At 39.9% G+C, this 27,968-nt stretch overlaps 1 protein-coding gene across 2 annotated transcripts; it reads left to right on the top strand.

The window, feature by feature from the left end:
• Positions 1-1,034: 1,034 nt before the first annotated feature.
• Positions 1,035-27,968, top strand: RAI2 (retinoic acid induced 2). Of its 2 annotated transcripts, none has more exons than XM_081326246.1 (2): positions 1,035-1,383; positions 25,687-27,968. In XM_081326246.1, the coding sequence occupies exon 2, from the start codon at positions 25,792-25,794 to the stop codon at positions 27,409-27,411; it is 1,620 nt and encodes a 539-aa protein (XP_081182372.1). In that variant the 5' UTR covers positions 1,035-1,383; positions 25,687-25,791; the 3' UTR covers positions 27,412-27,968. The 2 variants fall into 2 exon arrangements, with proteins under 2 accessions (XP_081182372.1, XP_081182371.1); XM_081326245.1 differs by having other exon boundaries at positions 1,035-1,759.

Genomic DNA, 27,968 nt, shown 5'->3' with positions numbered 1-27,968 from the left:
CAGAAAAACTGCTATCTGCAATGGTACTTCTGCAATGTTTAGAAGGTCTAGAGCAGAGGTCCCCAACCTTTTGGGCACCAAGGCCTGGTTCCATGGAGAGAGGTTTTTCTGTGGACCGGAGGGTGTGTGGTTTCGTGTGATGCCTGCATGTTGTGGATGGGGCTTTGCTTGTTTGTGTGGACGGGTTGCTGGCATGCCGGGGCCCAGTACTGGTCCATGGACCAGGGGTTGGGGACCCCCATTCTAGAGTCCTAAAAATAAGTTAGTAACTGTGGCTAGAATGATTCATCTTACTAAAACAGAATTTATACTAACTTTAGTTTATAAACTATCTTGGCTTATATTGTCAAGCAATTATGGAAAGTAGCAAACATCCCACCGCTGAGATGGCTTGCCATTATTGTGTACTACGACACAATATGGGAAGATTGGAAGTTGATGAAATTAGATAGCCCAGGCAATTTATCGTAGTGATTTTTAAGGCAACAAATCCTTCGCTCACATATACCGGCTATTCCAAATAAAATATACGACCTCTGGGTATCCCCATGGTGACCATTTCCAGCTTTATAGCCATTTCTCTTTACTTTGCCCCGCGGTCGTTCCTCTTTTCTTCCGGCTTCTTTTTCGCTCTGCCCTCTCAGTCCCTTCTCAGAACCAGGAAAGAAACACAATCCCACCTTCCTCCTCTTCCACGGAGTAACGCCACTCTTCGCAGTCCAACTGTGTCTAGAAGATGCATTTGCCTGGGGGGAGGAGGAGGAGGAGGAGGAGGGGAAAGGGCGCGCGCCCGCCCTACTGCTCGCGCGCCCGAAGCAGAGTTCAGTAGCGCGTGCCAGCTCCCGCTCTAGCCTTCGCCTCTCCCGCCGGTGGCAGGCATGCGCCCTAGCCATCCACCACCAATTTGGAGGCGGGCACAGGCGCTGAGCTTCTGACTGTCCTGCCCCGCCTCTCTTCCCTCCCCAGAGGGAGCGAGAGAAAGACTGACGGAAACCAGGGTTACTCAGACGTCAGACAGCAGCGGTGGTGGCAGCAGTAAGAGGTAGAAGAGGAGGAGGAGGAGGAGGAGAGGAAGACGACAGGCCTGGGCAAAGCAGGACAGGGAAGGACGCCTGGTAGTGGACGTATATTGGTTCCTCCTTCCTAATCCGGAGCCGCTGGCAGAGCCTGACAGATACGTATGCTGCAAGGACACGAAGGGAAGGGAGGGGGTCTGTCATCTGTTCCAGCTGCAAGAGGGGAGAAAAGGCTGCTGCTGCTGCTGCTGCTGCTGCTGCTGCTGCTGCTGCTGCTGCTGCTGCTGCTGCTGCTGCTGTGCTAGCGAGGCTGCCCGGTCCACTGAAACAGCTAAAAAATAAAAAAAAACCAGGCGAAGAAGCGGAGGTAAGGAGCTTTGAGATCGGAAACAAATGGGGGAACAAGTCCGGAGCTAGAAAAGAGAACTGGGAGATATGTGGCCGCCGTTCTCCTTCCCTTTCCAAAGCCTCCCCCTGCCGACGCTGTGCGCTGGGAAGGGAGGAGGACTCGGGAACTGAAGGTTAAATCAGGCGGAGCAGGCGCAGGTTTGCCTTCTGCGGGGACGGAGTGATTTGGTGCTGAACTGGGCAGACCCTGCAGGGCGGAGCGGCGGACGGCCCGTGAGTGACAGGTTGCTGAAGCTCAGGGCGGAATGAACACTCCAACTCCGGGCCAGAGATGCCCGTCTCCTCTTCAGAGGATGCTCAGTAGAGACCCGGGAGATGAGAAGGCAAAGCTGTTGGTGCGTTTGTGTGGGGCTAGATGAAACCATGGTGGAGGAAGACCTTGCCCGCTCTAATTCAGACTCATCTTCATCCGATTTGGTCTGGGAGGAGGAGGGTAAGGTTGTTGTGAAGCATCCATTTTGCTATGATGGGTCTGAAAAGAGGGCAAGCTTAGTTTTTCAGAGGGATGCTTTGGAAACCTCCAACTGGCTGTTCCCTGAAGATTCTTTCTTGGGCAGGCATTGCTGTGAAGTTTTATTTTTGCTAAATTATTTGGAGAAGGAAAGGGGCTAAACCCTCAGCATCTGACCTTTGATGTAGTAGCCCCAAATTTGATCTGAAATATCTGCATGCATTTTCCAAGAATGAGGAAAGAAAAAAAAATCTAAAAGGTAACTTTAAAATATGAGAATTACATAGCTTTTACTGAAACAATGTATCTATATAATCAACTAATTATATCGTATGTTTCCATGGTTATGCTTCTATGGTAAAAAGCTGAATCAATGAATTGGGATCTACTTGTGTTTGTCCCCACCCCCAATGAATTTATCTAATAAAATAGTGGTTATTGTTTCTTGCTCTGCACTGAACGAGGCCTGGATATTTAGTGAAATGAAATCTGATTGCATTTGCTGTTTAGGGTTAAAAATGTTGCCAAACAGCTGCTGCTTTGTGTTTCAATTGCTGAGGTCCCAGGAGTGGGTTTTGGACAAGGGCATGGTTTGTAAACGATGAAGTCAGGGAGACAAGGGTCAAGTGTAGATTTATGGGTCAATAGATCTCCTTCTGTGAAACTTTAAGAAATAATCATTTGAAAAAATAGTAAAATACCACAGAAATGGCTTTTAATGTCTTAACATTTTACCAATAGTAACATTTCCTTTGAATTTGAATTTGTATTCATAGTTTTTCAGAATAAAAATTCCTTTAATTTCACCTCTGGTTTATTTGTTTGTTTTGGACAAAGTAATTGTATATATTTTTTCTTATATTTAATGGATTTAATGTTCTTTATTTTGATGATTGAAGCATATGTAAACACAAGAAAATGTTTTTAATAATATATTACCTTGCGTAATAAATATTGCAGAAAAAGAAACATTGCATTTATCACATTTTGTCTTTTTTTGAGCTGTATTATGTTATTTTATTTCTAATGGTATGCATTTGCTTTTTAAAGTAAATTGCTTTTAAGAAAAAATATTTTCAGAATATTTTGTACTAAACTTCTATTTTTCCTGCTGTATTTATTCTTGAAACATTTTAAAATAAGAATAGTACTTAGCACTAGATAAACTTATTTTAAAATGTTTCAAAAAGAGAACGTAATAGCACCCCTACGTTCCCAGTTTCAGCACATCTTGCTTGCTATTTTTGTTCTTAAAAGTATATTTGGTTTCTTTGGTTTTTCTATATTACATATTCAGGAATGGAGATAAGAGGTCTTGTCTGTGAAATGGAATATTGAAGATGAGCACAGGAAGATCTATTGGATCCAACAAAGCATGGAAGTTGTTTACAAAATAAAAATATGTTTTATCAGACTTGTGATAGTCTGGAGAAAACAGCAAACTTAGTCATTCCCTTTAATATCTGTACTACAGATCTACAGCTAGGGACCTACTGAATTGCCCCTTAAACCAAATTAAAAAATGTAAACATAAGAGAGTCAGAAGGTGAAGTTATGGTCTTCAACGCTTCATAGCAATGAAAATGTGTCAAAAAATCTGGGCTATTTCCAGGTGTGGTATTACTAGGGTTTTATAAAGCGGTACTCATAGTTCGTGTGATCTGGATTCTTTTTCTCTGTTTATAAACCCAGGAATGTATTAGCTTTTTTGGCTGCTGCTGCACACTGCTGACTCATGGTTAAATGATTGTCCACTAGGACTCAAAGGTCCCTCTCACAGTTACTGTTTTTAAGCCAGTTGCTAATTGAAGAATAGAGAAGCCAGTAGAAATAAAGTAAAAATGCATATCATTATCTTTTCCAGAGAAGGAGAAATGGATTTCACTTACAGGTGAATCTTGAAAATAGTTGCAGCTTACGTACAATAGCATATTCTATTATCAGGGAAGAAAACAATTACCGTATGTTAAAATTCTTACAAAACAGCACAGTATGCCAGCCAAAAATAGGGCAGCTCAAGAATAAATTATATTAGATGAAGATCACCAGGAATTTGGTTTCTCTTGAGTGAAATCAAAGTGCTTCCACTTCTAAGCATTGCAACAAGTACCCAAGAGTAGATAAAAATTACCACAGTAAAGAATATCCTTGAAACTGGACAATTAATGTTTGGTTTCAAAGATAGCCATACATTTTTGGAAAATGACTTCAAATTTCTCTGTGAATCAAGGCTATGCCCAAGAAATGCTGAATTATGAGCAATTGCTTGCTTGTTAACTTGACCATTATGCAGAAAACAGCCTAGTTAGTGCAAAAAATGCTACTGTTATTATGGATGTCCTGTCATCATATACACTGTTGGAAAAGTGATAACTTTTCACACTTTACACTTCATAAATCTGGATCAACTAAACTAAGGTTTTTATGTCTATTTATTAGCAGTATGGCTGCTCTTAATCAGTTACACATTATAAAATGATATTTTGGGAAGTCCCTATTAGATTATAATTAGAAGGTATCAATGATCTTAATGCATGGAGATAACAGATGAACAATCAATACATTTTGTTCCTAATGTCACCAACTTTTTATCAGCTGGAACTACTACTTTTCAGTTCAAGAAGCTGACGACATCAAAACTTTGAGCCAAAGTTTCTGAGGAATGTAATTAATACAAGGAATGTAATTAATGTAATCAAGGTCCCTTCCAACGTTGTTGTTGTTATATATTGAGCATCAAAATGCAGAAATCCAGTTTATCTGAGTTCTTTAATATCAAAAAGGCCCATAGTCTATGAGAGTTGGTGATATTTTATTATTTATTTGAATTTATTTGTCTAATGAAGTTTATAGTGAACAACTGGATTTTCAAAATAATGACATAAGGATAGCTACTGATTCTTTCTTTAAATAAACAAAACTGACTCCAGTTATGCCTAAACTCAGTTAAAAACCACCTAGATTTTACTGATACAAATTTATTTAAGATGTTTCTATCTGCAAAACTATAAATAGATTTGAGGAATTTTGTGTGGCAAAAATATATACTGCAGTAATTATTGTACATAAGCCATATGTGCAATAACAACAACAATATAATAATAACAACAAACAACAACAACAACAACAAAATAATAATAATAATAATAATAATAATAATAATAATAATAATAATAATAATAATAATAATAATAATATAGAGCTTGAAGAGACCCTGGAGGTCTTCACCGCTTAAGCAGGAGAACCTATACCATCTCAGATAAGTGACTGTCTAGCCTCTTCTTAAAAATCTCCAGTGATGGAGCGCCCACGATTTCTGGAGGCAAGCTGTTCCACTGGTTAATTGTCCTCACTGTCAGGAAGTTTCTCCTTAATTCCAGGTTGCTTCTCTCTTTGTTCAGTTTCCAATCATTGTTTCTTGTCCTGCCCTCTGGTTCTTTGGAGAATAACATGACCCCCTCGTCTTTGTGGCAGACCCTCAAATACTGAAATACTGCTATAATGTTGCCCCTGTTTCTTCTTTTCTTTAGACTAACCAAACCCAAGTCCTGCAGCCGTTCTTCATATGTTTTAGTCTCCAGGCCTTTGATCATCTTAGTTGCTCTTCTCTGGTTTTTTTCTAAACTCTCAACATTATTTTTTTTTGGTGGTATGGTGACCAAAATTGGCTGCAGTATTCCAGGTGTGGTCTTACTAGGGTTTTATAAAGCAGTACTAATACTTCAGAGAAATGCGGTGGCTCAGTGGGTTAGGACGCTGAGCTTGTCGATCAGAAGGTCGGCAGTTTGGTGGGTCGAATTCCGAGTGCTGCGTAACAGAGTGAGCGCCTGTTACTCGTCCCAGCTTCTGCCAACCTAGCAGTTCGAAAGCACATAAAAATGCAAGTAGAAAAATAGGGACCACTACGTCGGGAAGGTTACAGCGTTCCATGCGCCTTTGGCGTCTAGTCATGCTGGCCACATGACCACAGAGACGTCCTCGGACAAGCGCTGGCTCTTCGGCTTTGAAACGGAGATGAGCACCGGCCCCTAGAGTTGGAAACAACTAGCACGCATGTGCGGGGGAACCTTTACCTTTACCTTATTAATATTTCATGTGATCTTGATTCTGTGTCTCTGTTTATACAACCCAGGAATGTATCAGCTTTTTTGGCTGCTGCTGCACACTGCCTGGCTCATAGTTAAGTGATCTTCCACTAGGACTCCAAGGTCCCTCTCACAGTTACTGTTTTTACGCCAGGTTTGCCCAGTCTGGACTTGTACCTTTGATTTTTCCTGCCTAAATGTAAAACTTTGCTTTTCTCTACGTGTCTGCTGTATAGAGACTTGACCCTCATGACTGATTTGTTTCATAAAAGGAGTCCTTGCTGCTCTCTGGGCTTGGTTCTTTTCTTGCAGATGTTTCATTACCTAAAATAGGTAACATCAACATGATGATGCTACCTAGTTGGGTAATGAAATGTCTGCAAGAAAACAACCAAGCCTAGAGAGCACCAAAGGTTCCTCATTTCAACCTTGAGCTACAAATATTCTCCTTTATCAGTTTCATATGAATGCTTGGGTTCCATGCCATATGACTTCAGCAGATCACACCCTTTTTAAAATTTCTCCCACTTTCTCTTTTTAATAATAATAAAAAGCATTTTAATACAGAAATAAGTTCTGTTTTTATTCAACTTTATTTTTATGCATGAAAATTATTTGTAGCAATACTTCTTTTCTCCAGGTTTGCTCATATATGCATTTCTTTATACCTTTTTTAATTACTAAACTGTTGTGGTCTGAAGTTCCATTTTACTAGTTATTCCTTTCTGCTTTACTGCTCTCTGACAGAAGTATCTTAAATGTTTAGCAGCTAGAGTCCCTAAATCCCTTGGTACATTACAGCATAAGTATAGAAAGATTCTTTTATACTTCATGTAAGGGTCAAATTTGTCTCTTGAAGGATGGTAGAATATTGCTATGTGCTTTCTGTGGAAAAATTCCACAAATGTCGTCTGAAGAAGACTTTAGTTTTTTAGAGAATAGCTCAGAAGGCTGAGCAGGAATGTGGATTAATACTGGAAGGGATGAAAGCATGTTAGCTGGATAAAAGCTCAGTCTAGTGACATACAATTAATGCTTTTAAACTATATATAATAATTTACTATGTTTTGTAAATCTTTGATTAAACACTGATGACTTTAATTTGAAGAAGTTTGGGTCAAAGTAAAGGTATTTCATTTTCATGTAATTGACAATGGAAAATTTGATTATATTGAATTGAGAATTAATATTTGTAAAGGAGATCATAAGTAATTTGAAATCAAGTTCTATAAATGGATTCTGTTTTCATAATGAACATTAGGCTGCCATATTGTGGCAATTGAACAATTTCTCCCAGGTGCACCTTTATTACTATGTAATAAAAATCCCTGTGTGGCCTGCTAAAGGAGGGAATGGTATCTAAAATCCTTGAATTATGTAAATATTTCTGCCAAAAAGCATTGATTATCTCTAACTTAACAATCTCTAATTCAGCATGCAGTAATATTTTATACCACTTACAGCACAGAGTATTAGAACTCATAATTTGCTGAGTTACTTCTATGGGGTTTTGTTTTCTATTTTTAGGTGGGGAAAGAAGGAATTAAAATATTTTATCCAAAAGCAGATTATATTTAATATTCTTTAGCCATTGCCTGAATCCTCTTGTGTCTGAATGTCTTGGGAGTTCAACTCGTAGCTTATTTTAAATACTGTGAACGTTCCCAGCTTGGCACTCTCAGATGCGTGGAGGTAACAACTCTCAAAATACCCAGGTAATGCAGTCTTCAAGGTTTGCATCCAAGTGACATAGATTTTTAAGTAAGTTGTTGCTACTACTATTCAGAATTTTTTTCCTCTTAGCCTAACATTTTAATGTTATGATTGGAAACAATTTTCCTCCTATAACATTTAGTTTTACTGTGCCTTGATAGGCTTGGACTTTAAAGTGATTGGAAGAGTTAACAGTATAAATATAGACATTTATTTGCTTGCTTCTCAGTTTCTAATTTATTTTAACAGCTAGTTTCCTTGGGAGACAATGTTTGCCCATTGAGACAATTTCAAGAATTCAATCTGCTTTTTGAAAGGTACTCAGTTTCCCTTTTGACCTTGCATTAGCTAAAGTTTTATTGCATATTTAAGGCTAATATTTTGTCTCTTTCTTCATTAGGTTTAAGAGCCCTTCTTTAAAATTATGATTGAAATTATGCTCATATAAATATATTATAGGTAGCCCTTGACTTACTATTGTTATTGAGCCTGGAAGTATGGTCATCCATCATGCAGGTTGTTAAGTGGGTCACCATGTGACTGTGCTCGATGTTACTTTTTTCGTGGCGGTTATTAAGCAAACACCATGGTCTTTAAGCAAATACATTGGTCTTTCTTTCTGGAAACCAAAAGTAAGTGCCAATTTATTATTGATGGCTAATTTGTCTGAGTACCAGGCTTCCATGAATTCTCTAGTGTTCTTGGACTTGGGCTTACCTAGATCTTCAACAGACACAATCCAAAGCCACATAGGAATAAACAACATCTAAATACCATTCAAAATAGACAATCAAAAAACCAAAAAGGAAACAAAAAGACTAAAACACCTCCTCACCAGCAATCAACATCCAGATGAGCAAAGGTTATCACCAAGATCAGGGGTCTTCAAACTTGGCCCTTTTATGACTTGTGAACTCCAACTCCCAGAATTCTTCAGCCAGCATGCCTGGCTGAGGAATTCTGGGAGTTGAAGTCCACAAGTCATAAAAGGGCCAAGTTTGAAGACCTCTGACCAAGATTAACATTAGACCAACAATCAAGAAGCAAACAATACTTCAATCAAGGAACTATCAACTCAGGCAAACAAGCTAATACTGAGTAGCGCCAGGGCTTTTTTTCTCATAGAACGCTCAGAACGGAGTTCCGGCACCTTTTTTGGATGGAACCTTGTAGGGTAGGCAAGGCAGGTTGTATGACATGTGTGAGTTCCGGCACCTTTTTCTTTTACAAAAAAAGCACTGAATAGCGCAATCAAGGAACCACCAAGATTACTCCCACCAAGCCACTAATATATAAACTGAGAGTAAACCCCAATCCCTCGTAGCACTGATGATTGTACCTAGTTTGGTATTGAAACGTTTGCACGAAAATAACCAAGCACAGAAAGCACCAAGGACCTCAAAGTCAAAATACTCTTTTGGAAACAAATATGTTGGATTAATGGTAATGATTTGTGACATTATGGTGTTGATGGTAGTGATTGTTCTGTCACATCAGAGATTTTAAAATATTGTACAGAAGCTGAAGGCTTAAATAAACTGATTGATGCTATTTTTGATGTATTAAAAATGTATTGTCTTCCAGAGTGATTTTTTTCAACCTCAACACTTTCAAGATGTGTGGATTTCAACTCCCAGAATTCCCAGTCTGTATGGGTATGGGAATAGCATTCTTGTTGGGGAATTCTGGGAGATGCAGATCTTGAAGTTGCTGAGGTTGAGAAACACTTTTCTAAAGCAACAGGAAATCTACAAAACAACTCTTGTGCACACAGCAACTCTTTGTTCATTGCATGAATACAGATAGAAGTGAACATATTTATGATTATTTGAATGAGATGGTAACCAATTGTCACTTTATTTCTTCTGCATAATTAAACATGATGGGAAGGCATTGCATTATTACCTAGGTTCATTTTATCTAAAATATTAACCTGATATCAGAATTTTATAAAATACACAAGTAAAAGATTTTAGGTGATTTCTTATATGGTGGTTAGTAAGATAAACAACATTTTTCTTTCTATTTAAAACATACAATGTTTGCCAAATATCATGTTGTATATAATGGCAAATAATGTAGATTGTGTGATTCCACAAAAAGAGCAAGTATCTATATGTTGTGTTCCACAGAAAGTCAATCTAGGGAGATATATAGTCTCCCTGGAGCAAAAATCAAAGATGTAACTGAATACCTTTATATCATAATCAACCCCACAGATTACTATCCCTTTTTTCTCTTCCATGTGGGGACCAATGACACAACAATGAATCTGAAAACAATAACAAGAGATTATGAACAGCTAGGGAAGAAAGTTAAAGAATTAGGAGCACAAATGGTGTTTTCATCTATACTTCCAACAACATTCAATGAGGGAGCAAAGGATTTTAGAAATGAACCACTGGCTTAAAAACTGGTGTCATCAACAGAACTTCGGCTTCCTAGACCATGGTCTGCATTACCTAGATGAAGGGCTACTGGCAAGGGATGGACTACACCTCACAAGAACTGGAAACAATATATTTGGAAAATAATTGGCTCATCTTATCAAAAGGGCTTTAAACTAAAAACGAGGGGGGCGGGGGGCCAAACTTCACAAACTATAGAACCTAATTCTAAGCAAAAATCACTAGATAACCAATCACATAGGGAGGAAGGGAGTAAAGAGAAAAAAAGAAAAACATAATGAAATAGAGAGTGATGGAAAGGGTGGAAATCCCAGTTACAAAGTAGGAGATACAAGAAATATATCCAAGACCAATAAAGGACTCAAATGACTATATACTAATGCTCAAACTTTAGGAAACAAGCAGGGAGAACTTGCAGTATTAGTACAAGAAGGCAGATATGATATAGTTGCCATTAATGAAACATGGTGGGATGAAACTCATGACTGGAATGTACTGATGGACGGATATAAACTATTCAAAGGAACAGACCCAACAAAGAGGAGGTGGAGTTGCATTATATATAAAAGATCATTACATCTCTACAGAAATACACAAAACCAAGGATGAAAACCTCCTAGAATCCATATGGGTCAATATAAAAGGAAAAAAGAATGAAGTTGCTACAGGCCACCCAATCAAGCAGAAGAAATAGATGAACTCTTTGCTAATCAATCAACAAATTATGTAGGAAACATAGCATAGTTGTAATGGGAGACTTTAACTACCCTGATATCAACTGGGAGACAAATTCTGCAGCAAGTGGGAGATCGAACAGATTCCTAACCAACTTTGCTGACAACTTTATTACCCAAAAGGTAGAGGAGGGACCTGGAGGAAAAGCTATACTAGACATAATATTTGCTAATAGAGAAGAAGTGATAGTGGTAGTTGAAATTGCCAGAATCTTGGGTGAAAGTGACCACGTGATACTAGAATTCAATATAATGCAAACACAGATAATAGAAAATAAACCAGGGTCTTAAACTTCAATAAACGCAGAGAGAATCTAAGCAAAATTTCATGGATAAAGTTCCTAAAGGGGAAAACAACTCAAGAAGCATGGGAAACATTGAAAAATACAATCATAAAAGCCCAGTCCAATACAATACCACTAAAAAAGAAAAAAAACAAGAAATTCAAGAAGAAACCAGCATGGTTGCACAAAGATCTCTCTGATAAACTGAAAGACAAAAAGGATAAAGTAAAAGAAAATGGAAAGAGGGACACATAATTAAGGCAGAATATCAGCAGACAGCCTGAATCTGCAAAGATGAAGTCAGGAAAACAATGGCTCAGAATGACAAAGACTTGCAACAAAAGTCAAAGATAATAAAGAAAAGTTTCTTTCAACATATAAATAACAAAAAAGTGAAGGAAACAGTCTGTCCAATAAAGAAAGCAAATGGCAAGGAAGTAGCAGGCAGTAGAAAGAAAGCAGAGCTGCTTAACTCATTCTTTGCATCAAGTCTTCACACAAAAGGAAACTATAGACCAATCTACCAAAAACATAACTGTAAAAGATGGACTAGAAATAAAAATTAAAATAAGCAAGAAAATGTAAGAGAACACTTGTCTGACCTTGATGAATATAAATCACTGGGACCTGATAGATTACATCCCAAAGTTCTGAAGATGCTGGCAGATGTTATCTCAGAACCATTATATCATATCTTTCAAAAATCTTGGAGCACTGGGGAACTACAAGAGATAGGATGTGGTTCCTATCTTCAAAAAAGGGGGGGAGAACAGACCCAGGAAACTACAGACCAATCAGCCTGACATCAATACCTGAGAAGATACTGGAAAACTGCTGGCAGCAGCAGGTCCATATGGCTGCCACCACCACCAGGAGCAGGAGCCCGACCCAGCACAAAGGAGGCAAAGTGGCCAACTAGCAAGCTTGAGTAGAGGTGGTAGAGCAGAGGTCACCAACCAGTGGACTGGAAGAAAGGGAGGGGGGAGCATTTTATATGCGTGCATGCACGCATGGGGCCACGAGCATGCATGTGCTACAAATGGGGCAGGGTTAGTGCCTGCATGATACTAAGTAGCCCTGCCCCGTTCTTCCATGGTGCAGCGCCTTCTATCTGCAGTTTGTGGCGCGGCAGCAGCCATTTTTGTGCCTTGCAGTACGGTGGCCCATTTTTGTGTCCATGGTTTTTGTGTGCCAGAGGCGGCACTCAGATGCGCCTCCCTGCCCCTCCCTGAGGGCACCACAATGCTGATGTGGCACTTTGCGATAAATAAGTGGGTTTTGGGTTGCGGTTTGGGCACTCAGTCTCTAAAAGGTTCACCATCACTGACCTATACCCATGGTGGTGAACCTATGGCACGTGTGCCACAGGTGGCAAGCAGAGCCCTCTCTGTGGGCACGCGCGCCATCACCCCAGTCCAACGTTTTAAGTCCCGTCCGTGAGCAATCTGCATCAAAATCTCCTTGGGCAAGTGACTTTTTAAGCTGGGTTTTATAAAACCTTTTCACTTTAGGCCTCCGCCGCTGTGTGCAAAAAAAAAGTTCAATCAATCAATTTTAACTTCTTGCGGGGAAAAAAAAGATCTCACAAAGTGGGAATTGATTGATTGAACTTTATTTTTAGTCCCACACAGCGGCGGAGGAAGTGACACATCAGAGCTGGAAAGAAGGTGCTGTGTAGGGGTGGGGGAGTGGCAGGAGCAGGGTGCTCCATGCAAGGGGTAGACCAGTTGCTTCCCTCCCCCTGCCAGACACCTGCCAAAGCTGCACAGGGTAAGGTTGCCGGACCCCTGTTTGCCCAGATGCCCTCACCTCCCCCAAGTGTTTTTTTTTTACTAACCTGCCTTTCAGCTGCATTCCGTTTCTCCGTTTGCTTCTCAGCAGGGCTTTTTTTCTCATAGAATGCTCAGAACGGAGTTCCGGCACCTTTTTTGGATGGAACCTTGTAGGGTAGGCAAGGCGGGTTGTATGACATATGTCATACCTTTTTCTTTTACAAAAAAAGCACTGCTTCTCAGCCACACTACGCCGAAACCGGCCATTTCTCCTCTCCTGCGCTTTTCCGCTGCCATGAATAAGCTGGGTGGTGGTAAGAAACTGGTATACCCGGTTCCTTACCTCTGCCCGGGTTGTTCCATGGCCTCATGGCAGCCGCATTGGTGCAGTGCGCGAGGTGGCAAATGGATGCAGCCAGCAGCAAACAGCCATGTCATGCCAAAACCGGCCATTTGCCACCTCGTGTATTGTGCCCAATGCCGCTGCCATAATGCCATGGAACAAGCCGGGTGGAGGTAAGGAACTGGTATCCTGGATCCCCCCTCCCTACTCCGCCTGCTGCTGGAGGGCTGGCCCGGTATTCACAGCGGGCTTTGGAGCCTCAGAATGTGCCGGTTGAGGGGCTGGCAGGCTGTGGCTGCTGACAGACACAGTTGGCCCCCATGCGCTTGCTGTGTGCAAGGGCCGATGGTATCAGGCAGCAGCCGCCCCAGTCCCTGCCTTGCCTTGCCTTGCCCTGTGGCAATGGCACACCTGCCATGCCCCCTGCCTGGTCTCACCTCACCCCATAGGATGAGCCTCCTGCCCACCGTCCCATCTGCCAGAGACCCCCTGGATCTCCCCCAACCCTGCCCAGCCCCCACAGGCATTCCTCTCTACGAGCAACACCGAGGTGGCCATGCCCACCCCAGCCATGCCCACCCAGTCTGCCATGACCACTGCAGCCAAGCCCACCCAGTGGTCACGCTCACCCACTGGGCCACACCCACCCAGCACCTGAAGATAAATAAGTTTCGCCATCACTGACCTATACCATCTCAGACAGGTGATTGTCCATTCTTGTCTATTGAAGGTGCAACCTGAAGATGCAATCCCAATTTGAAATGTTGAAAGTAACAAAAAATATGCCATTTGTTATTATATAATCTACTGTATACCAGAGTTCCCAAACCTTTTCAGTTTTGCAACCTGGTGGGGAGGGGAGCGGATGGTTCTGCTGCTTGCGCGAGTGAGGAGGCATCCCCTCTTTCACCCCCCCAGCTGGGCCGCAAAGCCAAAAAGATTGGGGAACTCTGGTGTATAGTGTACAACAGATATTTTTATTTTGATGTAAGATGTAACAAATTCTTCAGTGCCTGGCCCAAAGTCACCTAATGAGCCTTCATGGCATAGATTTGAACTTGGGTATAATAAACTACCTTTATTATACTGCCTCTGAACTGTGTCACAAAGGTTAGAAGTAGTCAGGTATTTAATTCAATGTCATACTAAAAGCCAGATGAAAACAGATTGTGGGCATTCATTGGAATTTAAGTATGTTTAAAAAGGCCATCAGACTATTTACAAGGTTACAATTTACAGTTGTAGCATACAATTAGAATTGTATAGATACAGATTTGGAAGAATATTAAACATCTTCCAGTATCGGAAAATTAATGTATATTGTCAGATAACTTTAATTGCTGAAATTATTAACTGAAGTGTAGGATGTTGAGAAACTTTTGCTTTATCATAGAATAAAACAATTATTTTGTGTCCCAGCATTTTCACTGACATTAATGATTATATCACATCCAGTTCAATTGCTTGTATAATAATTGCATGAATTTTTGATATGGGAAGTACTTTATATGAGAATGGGTCTCATTTTTTACTTGTTTCAATGTGGCATAAATTCAATAAGTATCTTGTTGCCTGCAAGAGGATGCTATACAGGTCAAACTAAGCTACATATCTTGATATTTTGCAGGATATGCAGTAATAATCATCTATAGTTACACTATATACAGGAGGCTTCAATGCCTGATGTATGCTAGTAATAAACCTGTTATAACAAGGCTTTCCAAAATAATTATCTTGTATAAGTACAATATTAGTAGAGAAGAAAAAGAATAGATGAACAGGATTCATTTCATGTGATTGTCCGTTCCTTTTAAAAAGCCAATGCCTTCTTTTTTTAAAAAAATCCAAAATGTATCTGTGCACATGGGCGCAAGTCTTCAAGTCAGTCTTGAAAAAACTGTTTGGCTTTAATTCCTTTTTTATTTATCGTATTCAGCTGGTTTATTAATGTCAGGAAGTAATTAGCTTCAGATCACAGTAATGCGAGTTCTGTAGCCTACTATTCTTGTGACAGGACCATCCTAAGTAATTGCAGGGCAGTTGTTAACTTTTAGTTGCAGCATGACTCCAATCTCATGAAGAGCTGATGCCTCTTTATGCCCCTCTTCTCAAAAATCGAGAGTTCTGAAGTAATTGTAGTATACCAATAGAAAATCACTGCTATTTCTTTTCTCCTGCTAAGAAAGGAGGGATAGAACACCTTGGGAGGATGTGTGGCAGCCTACACTTGCATTATGTTGGCAACAGTAGATTCTGACATGCTGCTATTAGTTTGGACACAAATCTGGCTTTCCTCACTCTATAATCTCCCTTGAGCAAAGAAAGCTCACTAGTTTTGTTATCTTTTTTTCCTAGACATTCTAACAGAATTCAAGGTGTTTTAGCACAATACCATAACATTTTCCTTGATTATGGGCATATGTTTATTTTCAGGGCTCCATTAAACCTCGTTCATTCTTGCAGTACTTGTACCTTGAGAGTTAATAATATGTACTATTAATTATTAATAGGTGAGTAGCATAAAAGCCAATAAGCACAGTACATCAGTGTTGAAAAAGGAAAGTTTCTCCTATTACAGAAGCAAAACTATTCCTTCCATGAGAATAAGGGAAAAATTAATATGTATTGTGGTTTAACTTCACTTTCTTGTTTCATTTCAGATTGGTTAGGGAAATTATGTCACTGCATAATCTGTTTTATTTGTCTTGGTCAAGTCAGAGTATAATAAAGTCAAATTATCATCATCATCACCATTATAACTACCACTCTTTTAGCTGATCTTTGTAAATAGGAAAGATATATAAATCTAAATGCATAACTGCACCCAGACTCTGAAACAAACACAAAATGTTTGTTAAGAATAGTATCCATAGTTATCAACTAATAATAAATTATGTATAATATGCTTTAATTCAAAGTTTAAACATTTCTAATTTTCCATGATATTCAGCAGAGAGGAATATTTCAGTTTAACCTGAAACTCAGTGTATTGAAAATGCACACTTTTTAAAAATGCATTTTTTTATTTGATATTAATACTCTACTTTTAAAACATTCTAGGGTTCCTTAAAAACAGTGGGAAAGTATTTGATTTGGCATACTTTTTCTTCTCAGCACAACATAATTACTGATGGAAAAACCTGAAGGAACAAACTTCATAGTAGAAAAGAAAAATGACTTTTTTTGGCAGTTTGGTTTGCAGTTCTTACTTTCTGTTAATACCTTAAGGAACATTGTTTCCTGAAATAGTCATTTTGATGGGTTGATTCAACCTTAAAATTTAGTACTATATTTTTTCTGTTCAGTTTACTTATAACGTGTTTTCTAATGTAAAACTCTCCTAAGGAAAAGGGGCGGTAGAATATGTTCTGATTTTTCTATTGTATCATTTTTCTCTGCTTAATGTGTAGTGCATGCTATGTACTCCTGAGTCATTGATTGGTGTTATTACAGACATGTCAAACACAAGGCCCGGGGGCCGGATCCGGCCCGTGAAGTGGTTTCATGTGGCCCGCGAAGCCATCCTGGAAACAGTGAGGGAACGGCCCCCACTGCCTTGGCCCTGGCCCAGAGACCCTCCTTCTGCCAGAGACCCTCAGATCTGTCCCACTCCTGCCCAGGCCCCCATAGGCCCCCTTGATGCGAATGATGTAGAGCTGCCCACGCCCACCCAGTAGGCCATATGCACTCTGGCCACGCCCACCCAGTAGGCCACGCCCACCCTGACCATACCCACCCGGCCCCCTGAGGGCAACCGTAATGCTGATGCGGCCCTCAATGAAATTGAGTTTGACACCCCTGTGTTATTAGATAACATTTATTTTTATATGGCATGTGGCAGTTGCTCAATATAAATTATAAGCATTTTTAATCATGAATTAATCAGTGTTGTTTGTTTTTTCAGTGTTGAGAGTCAGACAAAAAATGTGTTTTTCATGGCAATATATAATTTTATGTGATGTTCCATAATTACTGTTCTCAAATATGAAAAATTTATGCATCAGCTTCATCTATAAAAATGTCTTAAATTACATAGTTTCTCTTTTTGTCTTAATTCCTTCATAGTGAGTTCTCCACACAAAAATGGTATAAAATAACGATATTAAGTGACAAACCATATATTTATAAAACTGGAACAACTGCAAAGCATAACTGGCAGTTAGATCTCAAGGTCTCAACAGAATCCTTATATGAAATAAAGCTTGACAAAGTATGTTTTTTTCATGAAATCCATGAAATGATTTATTGAAATATTTCAGTTACCAGTCAAGTCCAGGTTGCATTCATGCAGTTCTTCAGAGATGTCCAAATAACTCATTAGAAATTTCACAGTTTTTGTTAATATGGATGCTATCTTTCATTATATCCTAATATGTAATCAAGTTATACTTTTTATTACTGCATTAATACATGATTTTTTTAGCTTATAATGTGCTTCAGTTGCAACCATAATGCTTTGAGGATTATGTGAAAATGCACACATTATATTTCTAGGATCACAAAAGAAGCCTTTTAAATTGTGGATGTATGTAGAGGAATATAAGCAAATCATATTTTTAAAATAAAAGTATGCTTATAGGAATAGAAATGAAAATAAATGAGTCATTTGAAGTTTCTGTGAGCATATAAAATATTAGGAACATATCTGCTTGTGATTAACGAATGTGGCAGGTAGTTTCTATTAGGTTTCCTGTGAAATTATATGTTATGTACTGAATATATATAAAGCTGTGTTAATCCCTGCTAAAGTGAAACTAATTTAACTCCAACTGCTTGTCAAGCTAAAATGAAACTAACCTTTAGATGACCCTGACTGTTAACTCCAGCTGTTTTGGAGGGAAACTTTGAACATTCATATTTGGGTGGGTTTTTCAAGTATTGTGATTGGTTAAGGCCCTGTGGGCTCAGAGTATAAATTACAGGCAATTGCCTGCAGTTCTCCAGTTCTAGTTTGAGTCAATTAATAATGTTGTAACTATGCTGGTCTGCTCCTTGCCTACTGAAGCCCACTACTTAATATTATATTCTTCAGAAAGTGTAGCTTTGTTCCCACATTTATTTTCATTGCTATAAGTACATAATCACGAATAGTTCTGGCATGATTCTTCAGTTTTACCAAGAATGTTGACATACTTATTCACCTGTTGTTATTATATTTATGTTCTGCTTTTCTTTTAACAATCATTGGCATCTTCACTATACTAACTGCAATATACCAGATGGAGCACTGTAAAATTATATCCAAGATACTCCATAACTATATTTCACAGTAACTTTTATAAGCAAGTTATCTATTACATAAAGGAAAAGAGTTTATCATTGTCATGATGGGTACCTTTCCATCTATACTTTTTTCAACAATTTTGATGAAATATAATTCTGTAGTAAAATGTGAAAAAGAAAATTAAATAAGCTATCCTGTCAACAAATCCAGTACAATAGCATATGATCAAATATCCAAATGTCTTTTTTAAAGCTTCCTATAACCCCAATCTCTCCACAGGTTTGGAGCATATTTCAAAGACTGGACACTGATCCAGTGTATTGTCACATAAGAATGTGTAGCAGATCAACTTAGATATTATCTTATTAAATGAGCAGCAATGTAGAATGTCCAGAAGGTTAAAGGAGTTAACTGCTTGGGCTGCATGGCCTTAGAACTCTTATGAAGTTACTGAGTTACTGTGACTGTTACAGAGTACCCCAATGTCATAGTATATCTGATAAGTTTTGTTCATAAAATCCTGTTCTCTGTAATTCCTCTATTTTTTAAAATTGGTTGGCCAGAAGGATAAAAGGCCTCTTGAGTTATACTTGGTCATTGGTGTCACACAAAGAATATGATTAATTAAGCTGCAAGATACATAAAATCCTAAAGGTACAGTGACTTTTTAGGATAAAGCAGGATTTAAATGTTACAGTTGTGTTGTACTAATTAAACAGATGACCATTTATTAGTAGTTGCCCAAAACGGCTGTGAATTTTTTTTCAGAAGAGGTTATTTGGAAACAAGAGGAGCATATATACTATATCATTTGCGTTGGTAAAACAGCCATATTTTTTAGCACAGCACCTGCTTTGGCTATCTCTGGAAACCTATGCATACACAGCTACTTGACTCAGCTGGGGAAAAATACAAAGTGATCCAAGATAGACTGAAATAAAATATCAGTCCAACACAGGATTGGTTGAATGCAGGAAGGTCGCACGCAGTTGCCTCCTATCAACTGTTAGTGAATGCTATTGTTCTGAAGGCTAGGAAGATTTATAGCTTTCAGAATGATGGTATTCACTAGCTTTCCTGCACTCTTCTGTTCTGAAGGCTAGAAAGATGTCTGACCTTCAGAGTGATCATGTTTGTTAACTTTGTTGCTAGTGAACTTGATCATTCATGGAATAGTGTGGAAAGCCCCCTTCTCCAAATCACATAATTTGGAAAGGAGACATCGAATAATCATAATGGGATCCATCTGCTGGGTGGCACAACATGGCTTTGTAGGAAAACTATGTCTTGGGTGTGCCTGCAGCTGCAGAAAAAGGCAAAGGTAAGGAGACCAAGTCATGATGGGGCAGGAAGAAGGCCTTCTCCCGGCACTATGCTTAACAACCCATGCATTCACTTAATGACCAGAACTGGGAGAGTCCAGATTGTAGTCATTGAGCAGAATGGTCCTGTGGGCATCTTGCTTTTCAACCACTTTGCTCAAAAACTGAGATGCTGGTCTCAACTGTACCTGTACTTTGCCTTAGAGAATGACTTTAAATTTTCTGTCTGATTGGGAAATTATAAATTTTGCTGTAATTGTGTCACTTTATTTACGAATATTGGGGGCTAATCATCTATTACATTACAGCCTTTTTTGGGCAACCGCTTTTTCCTACATGCTACAAATTTATAATGAAAATATTCATTAATGACAATATAACTGTCATTCAAAAGAATAATATGTCAATCAAAAAAGAGACACTTATTCTGCATCTTCATATACAAAAGTTCAATAACTGGCCTGAACAGTTCATGATAAATTTATATTAAATTAAGTAGATAGTGGTTTATAAAACATATGTTTACAGTATATAGCCAAAGTGTTTCTCTTTTCATTAAGAATGTGTATTCTACATAATTATAATATAGAGACAGAAAGAAAACATGTCACTAAACTTTTTCCAATAAAATATCAACTTACATTTAATTCTAATTATAATAGCAATAGCAATAGCACTTAGACTTTTATATCACTTCGCAATGCTTTACAACCCTCTCTAAGCAGTTTACAGAGTCAACATAATGCCCCCAACAATCTGGGTCCTCATTTTATCAACCTCAGAAGGATGGAAGGCTGAGTAAACCTTGAGCTGGTTAGAATCAAACTGCTGAACTGCTGGCAGTCAGCAGTCAGCAGAAGTTGCAGAAATAGACTACAGTACTGCACCACTATAGCTCCTAATAATGATATTTATTGTTTTTCATCATTTTGTGCGCTCTCTCTCTACATACATACACACACACACACACACACACACACACAAACTATGAGATTTCTTTTAATGATATATTGCTCTGGCTTGTTTGTTTCACTTTTCTCCCCTTCCTTCTATTATGGTTTCTCGTGGAATTTGACCTTTTTGCTTGCTGTACACTAAGAGCTTGAATCAGATTAACAGTATATTGACATAATGTTGGCTTTGGGGAAAATTTTGTTCCTAAAGACTATAAAATCTAATGAGCAGATCGATATAAATCATAAAAAACAAAATTGTGTGACTATATTGTTGTTTGGCTAAGACACTGTTAAGAAACATCCTTTACTGAAATTAAAAATATAACATTATGTCAGGATCTCCATCGTCGGCCTGGCGCCTTGCTGGTGTCCTGCCATCAAAGGGGAAGGGAGGAAGGAGGCATTTGGGGCAATCCACACCTGTGTATCTAATGGTGAGAAATGGGGAGGGGGAGCTGGCATGTGAAGAAGACCGGAGCTGTTTGTACCAGTTATGCCATGCATCTTCAAGGCTGTTTGCCCTAAGTGTGAAATTCCAGCAGCCTAAACAACCCAGAGTTTTCCAAACATCATGGCAATCCCAGATTGGGTGGCATCGGACCAGACATTAGGGGGAGGGATGGGGAATGTTGGGTTTTACTCTTTGTATTGGTGAGTGGGAACTTCACTTTCTGCCTCATCTTCCTGCAACCAACATTTTTAGTAAAAGTCCTTTCAACTTCAATTGATTGGAGTCGAGAGTATGCTTTCCTAAATGATTGTTCTGGGGCAGGTTTGGCATTAGGCGGAAACTGCAATTTTGATCAACCTGGAGAGGACATTACCTCTATGATGGGGACCATGCATGCAATGTCAACTCAAGGGAGTGACCAAGGAGAAATTGAAACCTGGGGAGAGGCATCTACGAGATACCCTCTGGGAGGACTGGATCTGTCTGAGTGGCTGGGGGAAAGTGACCTGCGAGATCCCAATGGTCCCTATGGGTCAGAAGAAAAGAGTGGGAAGAGAAATCCCAGGGGGTGACATTTAACCACAGGGGTGGGGGCAGCTGCCGACTTGGAAAGCAAGCTGAACTGGAAGGGCTGGAGGAAGTGATGAGTACAGAAAGAGAAACCGGGTGGACTGGATGATGGAACAGGCCATAAAGTTCATGCAAGGGGCCTTCAAGAACCTCAAAACATGTGAAACCCTGGCTTGAATGGGGCAACCTGAGGCGCATCCACCCTCCACCACAGCCGGTGATGGAACATTCATCCATGCTGTGACAGCCAGTACCTCAGCCAGCCCAATTGCGGCAGCTGCCACCACCCAAACACCAGGATTGGCTGCCCGGCAGGCAGCACCTATGGGACCAGCCTCCGGGAGGAGTGCCTGCAAGACACCCCCTCTAGGTATGAAGTTTAATGGAGACCCCCAGCAACTGGGATTCTTCCTGGTCTAGATCTGGACCTACATGGTGGAATATGGCCTGGAAATAACCACCAAAAGAGCCAAGGTGAGATGCGTTCACATGGTCCTGGAGGGACAACTGCCCAGTGGTTAATGACCCTCCACAATGACAATGCCCTTGAGCTGAAAAATCTCAATCACTTCATGGCCACCCTCCGCAAGCAGTTTGAAGATCTCTTGGCTGATCACAAGGACAGGGACCTCATCAAAACCATCCTGCAAAGGAGGAGGGGGATGGTTGAATACACCCAAGAATTTTGTGAGCTGGTGTGCCGACTGGCTACAAGACATCCTCATCAGCTGCTTCAAGGATGGGCTGAACAATGAAATCATAACACCTGTGTCTCCAGGGGTGCCCCCCTACTCTCCATGGATGGTACATTCTGGTGGAGGAAGTAGAGATCAACCTGGCCCGGAACAAACACCAACAGTTCCATAGAAATCCTGCCATGGGCCAAATTATCCAAACCCAAGCTATATGTCAGAAAACTCACCGACATCAAGCATTGGTAAGCCATTTGGGAAAAAGAGCCATACACAGTGCAGTGGGCATTGCTTACATGGAGACATCTCCTAGAGGGGGCTAAGACTTCTTTCAAGGTTTGGATGGACCACAAAAATCTAGGGGCCTTAAACAACCCCCCCCCGAAAGCTGTTGCCCAAACAAGTCCGATGGGTGCAATACTGTAATCGCTTCAATTTCATTCTGAAATACCTCTGAAAGGGGGAAATTTTCTAGCTGACGCACTATCTATACAAATTAAATTAAATAAATAAATATCTAGAATGCCTCAGAATAATAGCTGTAAACCACAAATAATCAGACCAGTCATCCCTTTCCATCAATTTGCAGCACCAGTAATCACCAGGGCACAAATGAGAGTGAAAGTCAGCAAAACAGAAGGCATTAAAGCCACCTTAAAAGGAGCCCTGGAGGGAGGCGAATGGTTCCAGAAACATAAGGATGAGTGCACCATGAGAAATGGTTTGGCATGGGTAAGAGCTAAACTGTACATCCTGAAAAGCCAGAGACTGTTAATTCTAGAGAAAAACCGTGACTCTAAAACTGCATGACATTTCGCGTTTGTAAAAACTGTCCATTTGGTCAAACAACAGTTTTGGTGAGAAAGGACATTGAGAGGTACGTGGCAAGCTGCCCAATATATGCCTCGGCCAAACAATGGCAAGGGAAAACACCAGGGCTCCTTCAAACAGTAGCAGAGCCTAGCGCTCCATGGAAAGAAATCTCCATGAACTTTATTGTAGAACCCTCTGACAGTTCAGGAAATATGGTGATGTGGGTCATAACGGACCTATTCTCCAAACAAGTGCATTTCATACCCTGCCAAAAGATCCCTTGGCTAAACTTAAGCTCCAGTCATCACCCCCAAACTAATGGGGGTGTGAATGGACCACTGGGGTTCTAGAGCAGTACTTCAGGTGTTATGTAAAGTACCAGCAAAACAACTGGATGGAACTCCTCCCATTTGCTGAAGTAGCTTACAATAATTCCGTCCATAGCAGTACATGCTTTACCCTATTCAAAGTGGCCTCAATACCTGAATTACCCATGTTCACACCCCCTCTCTCACCTCTCTCAGACTGGGTAATCCAATTACAAAATGGCTAGATTTTCTGGCTAGTGGCTAGAAAATCGCTAGAAGAGGTGAGGGATACCTATAAAAAGCAAGCAGACAAAAAAAGCCTAAGGACTTTAATGTAGGGTATCTGAGGTATTTATCTACCAAGTACTTGCAATCCAGGCAACCCTCAAAAAAACTGGGGCCCAAGTATGTTGGACCTTTCCCCCATTAAATGCATGATTAACCCAGTCATAGTAGAACTTGAACTCCCCAAATCACTCAGGTGCATCCACCCAATCTTTCATTGTACTCTGCTGAAACCTGAGGTGCTCTCTCCCCTGTACCCAATGCCACCACCTCCACCTCTGCCCCTCATGATCAAAGGGGAGCAGAATTTTGAAGTCAAGAACTTTCTGGATTCTTGCAAACACCATTGGAAGGTTCAGTACCTAATGGTATGGAAAAACGTTCTCCAAGCCGCCAAACTTCTTCAACAGTTCCATAATCAATACCCTGACAAACCAAAGTGATCTAACCCCATTTTTCTTTGTTCTCGTTCTCTCATTCTTTCTCTCTCTCTCTCTCCTTTTGCAAGACTAGCACCCTTGTCAAAGGGGGCAGCATGTCAGGATTTCCATCATCGGCCTAGCGCCTTGCTGGCATCCTGCCATCAAAGGGGAAGGGAGGGAGAGGCATTTTGGGCAATCCACACCTGTTTATCTAATGGTGGGAAATGGGGAGGGGGAGCTGACGTGAAGAAGACCAGAGCTATTTGTACTGGTTACACCGAGCATCTTCAAGGCCGCATGCCCTGGGTGTGAAATTCCAGCATCTTAAACAACCCAGAATTTCCTACAACATTACAACGATCCCGTTTGGGATACATCGGACCATACATTGGGGGGAAGGGATGGGGAATGTTGGGTTTGGCTCTTTGTATCAGTGAATGGGAACTTCAGTTTCTGCCTCACCTTCCTGCAAGCAACATCTTTAGTAAAAGTCCTTTCAACTTCAATCGATTGGAGCCAAGAATCTGCTTTCCTAAATAATTGTTCTGGGGCAGGTCTGACAACATTACTTTTTAAGAACAGATATCAGATAATACTAGTAGCAGTGTTACCATGATATATTTTATGACAGAATAATTTGTGCATAGGGCTTTAAGGGTGAGCAGACTTGCTCTGAGATGTGAAAAATGTTCATGATTTACAACAGAAAAAGATTTATTTCTGACAACATGTAGTTAAGTTACATCAGAGTACATAGCTGCTTTCATATTAAGTCTTGAAGATTTTATAAGTAAAAACTTTGTATTTGTATGTAGTTGAATACGTCTAAATGGAAGGGATGCTGAACAGTGAAGCATCAGTATTTGTAAATTGTTGAGTGGTTTGTCTACTATGGGCTATCACTTAATGCTGTCTTTGAGCATATTCCAAAACAGGTTTAAGAATATTGGCAGGCAAGCAGAATGTGATTCTTTTACTGTAAATAAAGCTTTCCAAACTGCAATGGATAATTTTATCATGAATTATTTTTAGGGGACCTCAATTTTGAGCTGTTGTTGAGTGTAAACAGTGCAGCTGCTTCCCTAAGTCACATGATACCATTATATGAAGCTTTGTTTAAAAGTATAAAATAGCCTGGATTCTTGCTCTGCAATCTAACAATTTTTGTAGCTGCTTCAGTCTTTAAATTATCTTTGTTTACAGCTTAGTTATGTTCCCTAGAACTCTTCATATAACACTCCAAAGATATATGTTCTCTGTGTAAGCATATATACTGTACCCATACCTAGGACATTGTGTGATTAAAAGCTCTTCCCCCCACCAGCTAGAAACTGTTCTATTTTGGTGATAGGCACCCTTTTAAAAAGTTGCAAATGTTATTTTAAGCAAAGGATTTATGCATTGCTTAAAACATGTCTCTGTTTTGCAGACCAGATAGTGTTGATGTGGATACTTTGGGCAGCCTGGAGATAAAGTGGATGTCAATGACAGCTATGTAAACTACAATTCTGCAACACTCCAGAAATCCTATATAATGGAGGAACTATATAAGGATACACAAAACCTACCCATGGATGTTACCACTTCACCCTCTGCTATTGCTAACAACAAATTAGAAAATGGAGTAGCCCAGCTGATAACAGCCGAAGCCTGGAATATCAATTCATCAGATTTGATGAAGAAAGCACTTTCACCACTTGTAAATATGCCTGCTCCATCAATATTAACACCACCAGCAGAATCCCAAAGTGGGGTTGCTCTCAAAGTAGCTGCCACAGTGCTTCAGCCAATTTGTTTAGGAGATAGTCCTGTGGTTCTTCCAATACATTTGCAAGTAGCAGGAAGCACTACTCCTCAGATTGCTCCCAACAGTAATACTCCATATGTTATGACCACCCAAGGCCCAGTCCCACTGCCTGTTCTTTTAGAGCAGCATGTATTTCAGCATTTAAATTCTCCATTAGTATTACCTCAGAGTTCACCATGTGCTCCCAGTTCCATTCATAGCAATCTGTTCCAAGGTTCTGCTGCTCCTATTGGAAATCCCCAACTGTTAGATCAAAAACCTTCCAATCCAACTCAAGATCCTGTCCTGCCCCCTGTATTTCAGACACCAGGATTTGCTGCTGTGTTGCAAGACCTCTTTCCTACTCAAGGAGCTTTGAGCTCTTCACCCTATCAGTCATCTCCAGAATGTCCTATTCCATCTCAGCCCTTCAGTTCTCCTTTGTCTCCATTGGTGCCCCCAGCCACTTTATTGGTGCCATATCCGGTGATTGTGCCTTTGCCAGTCCCAGTCCCTGTCCCTATACCCATTCCCATCCCAGTTCCTCATGGCGTTGAATCTAAGGTTAACTTAGACTACTCCAAACCAGCTGCTTCCTTCGTTTTGCATTCATGCAAAGGTACCCAGACTCCTTTAGAGAAGGAAGAAACTAAACCATGTGATTTTATCCACCCCAGAGGAATTTCTCAGTTGAATCGGCACACTGTCATTAAGATGAGTAATGAAATTGAAGTCCTTGATCTTTCTATGAAAACAGCTCCTTTTCTTAAAGAAAACTATGTTAGTTGCCAGAATACCCCCAATGATGGTGCTTTGGACTTGTCAGTTACATCTTTTCCGAAAATGAACAGTATTGAGAAAACAAACTTGATCTGCTCTGGGTCCATGATGGACAGAACTTCTCATTCGGTGGCAGATAAACCTCATGACATCCCAACCAAGGTTGAAAGCAGAGTGATCAGTTCCAGCTCATCTGAACTCCTAAGACAACAGTCCAAATGGCTGGTGGATCAGAATATTGCAACTTGTGAACCCACAACTGGCAATAATTTAGAAATTGTAAGCAGTTCACAGACAGCCAAGGTGATAGTTTCTGTCAAAGATGCAGTACCAACTATTTTCTGTGGTAAGATTAAAGGCCTCTCAGGGGTTTCCACTAAGAACTTTTCCTTCAAAAGGGACATGCCTCAGGACTCAGGGCTGCAATGTTACGATGTGAAGAATCAGCCTGAAGTCCAGGATAATGCAGAAGCTCTTAGAAAACCTATCAAAAACAGGAATGTCAAGTTAAAGAAAATGAACTCGCAAGACATACACATTCTTCCTATTAAAAAGCAGCGACTTGCAGCCTTTTTTCCAAGAAAATAATTTATGAAGTTTTAGAATGTTTTAAGATATAATAATTATAAGTACTGTAGAGATGCACTTCATTTTAAATTACATTTAAATTTTAAACTATATTTAAGTTATTTCAAGATGGAGAATTAAAGAGTGGGTGGGGTAGGGAAGACAGAAGAATATATCTTGATATATCTTTCCAATGCAATGCTTCCCTCCTTACCATGTTTTGTCCTAACGTTTCATTAAAGTAAATAAAAAGCAACATATTTTTCGTGGATTGCACATTTTCAGCTTTAATGGAATACAATGAATGAGCAAGTCAGAGGAGTAAGAGCTATTTTCACTGCCATAAAGTGCTTTGATGATGTAATTCTGAGCAGTAAGTAGAATGGAACTTTCAGAATAAATGTTTGTATGTGTTAGCATGGTTGTTGCATTTCATATTTTTAACCTGAAACTGTATTATAGCTAGTGTATTCATATTTATTTGTATCATTTTTCAGATTGTTGGGTTATTTACCCATTTTCATCCTTGGTGCTCATCCCCCGTGTATAGTAATGATATAGTTTAAATAATCTTTATT

The sequence above is a fragment of the Vipera berus genome, assembly GCF_964194415.1.
Source record: "Vipera berus genome assembly, chromosome: 4".
NCBI lineage: Eukaryota > Metazoa > Chordata > Lepidosauria > Squamata > Viperidae > Vipera > Vipera berus.
The sequence above is the reverse complement of the archived record's forward strand: the minus strand, read 5'-3'. Positions and strand labels throughout refer to the sequence as shown.

Coding starts and splice junctions, on each gene's coding strand:
- RAI2 (XM_081326246.1), top strand. CDS start 25,792: ATGGAGGAACTATATAAGGATACACAAAACCTACCCATGGATGTTACC.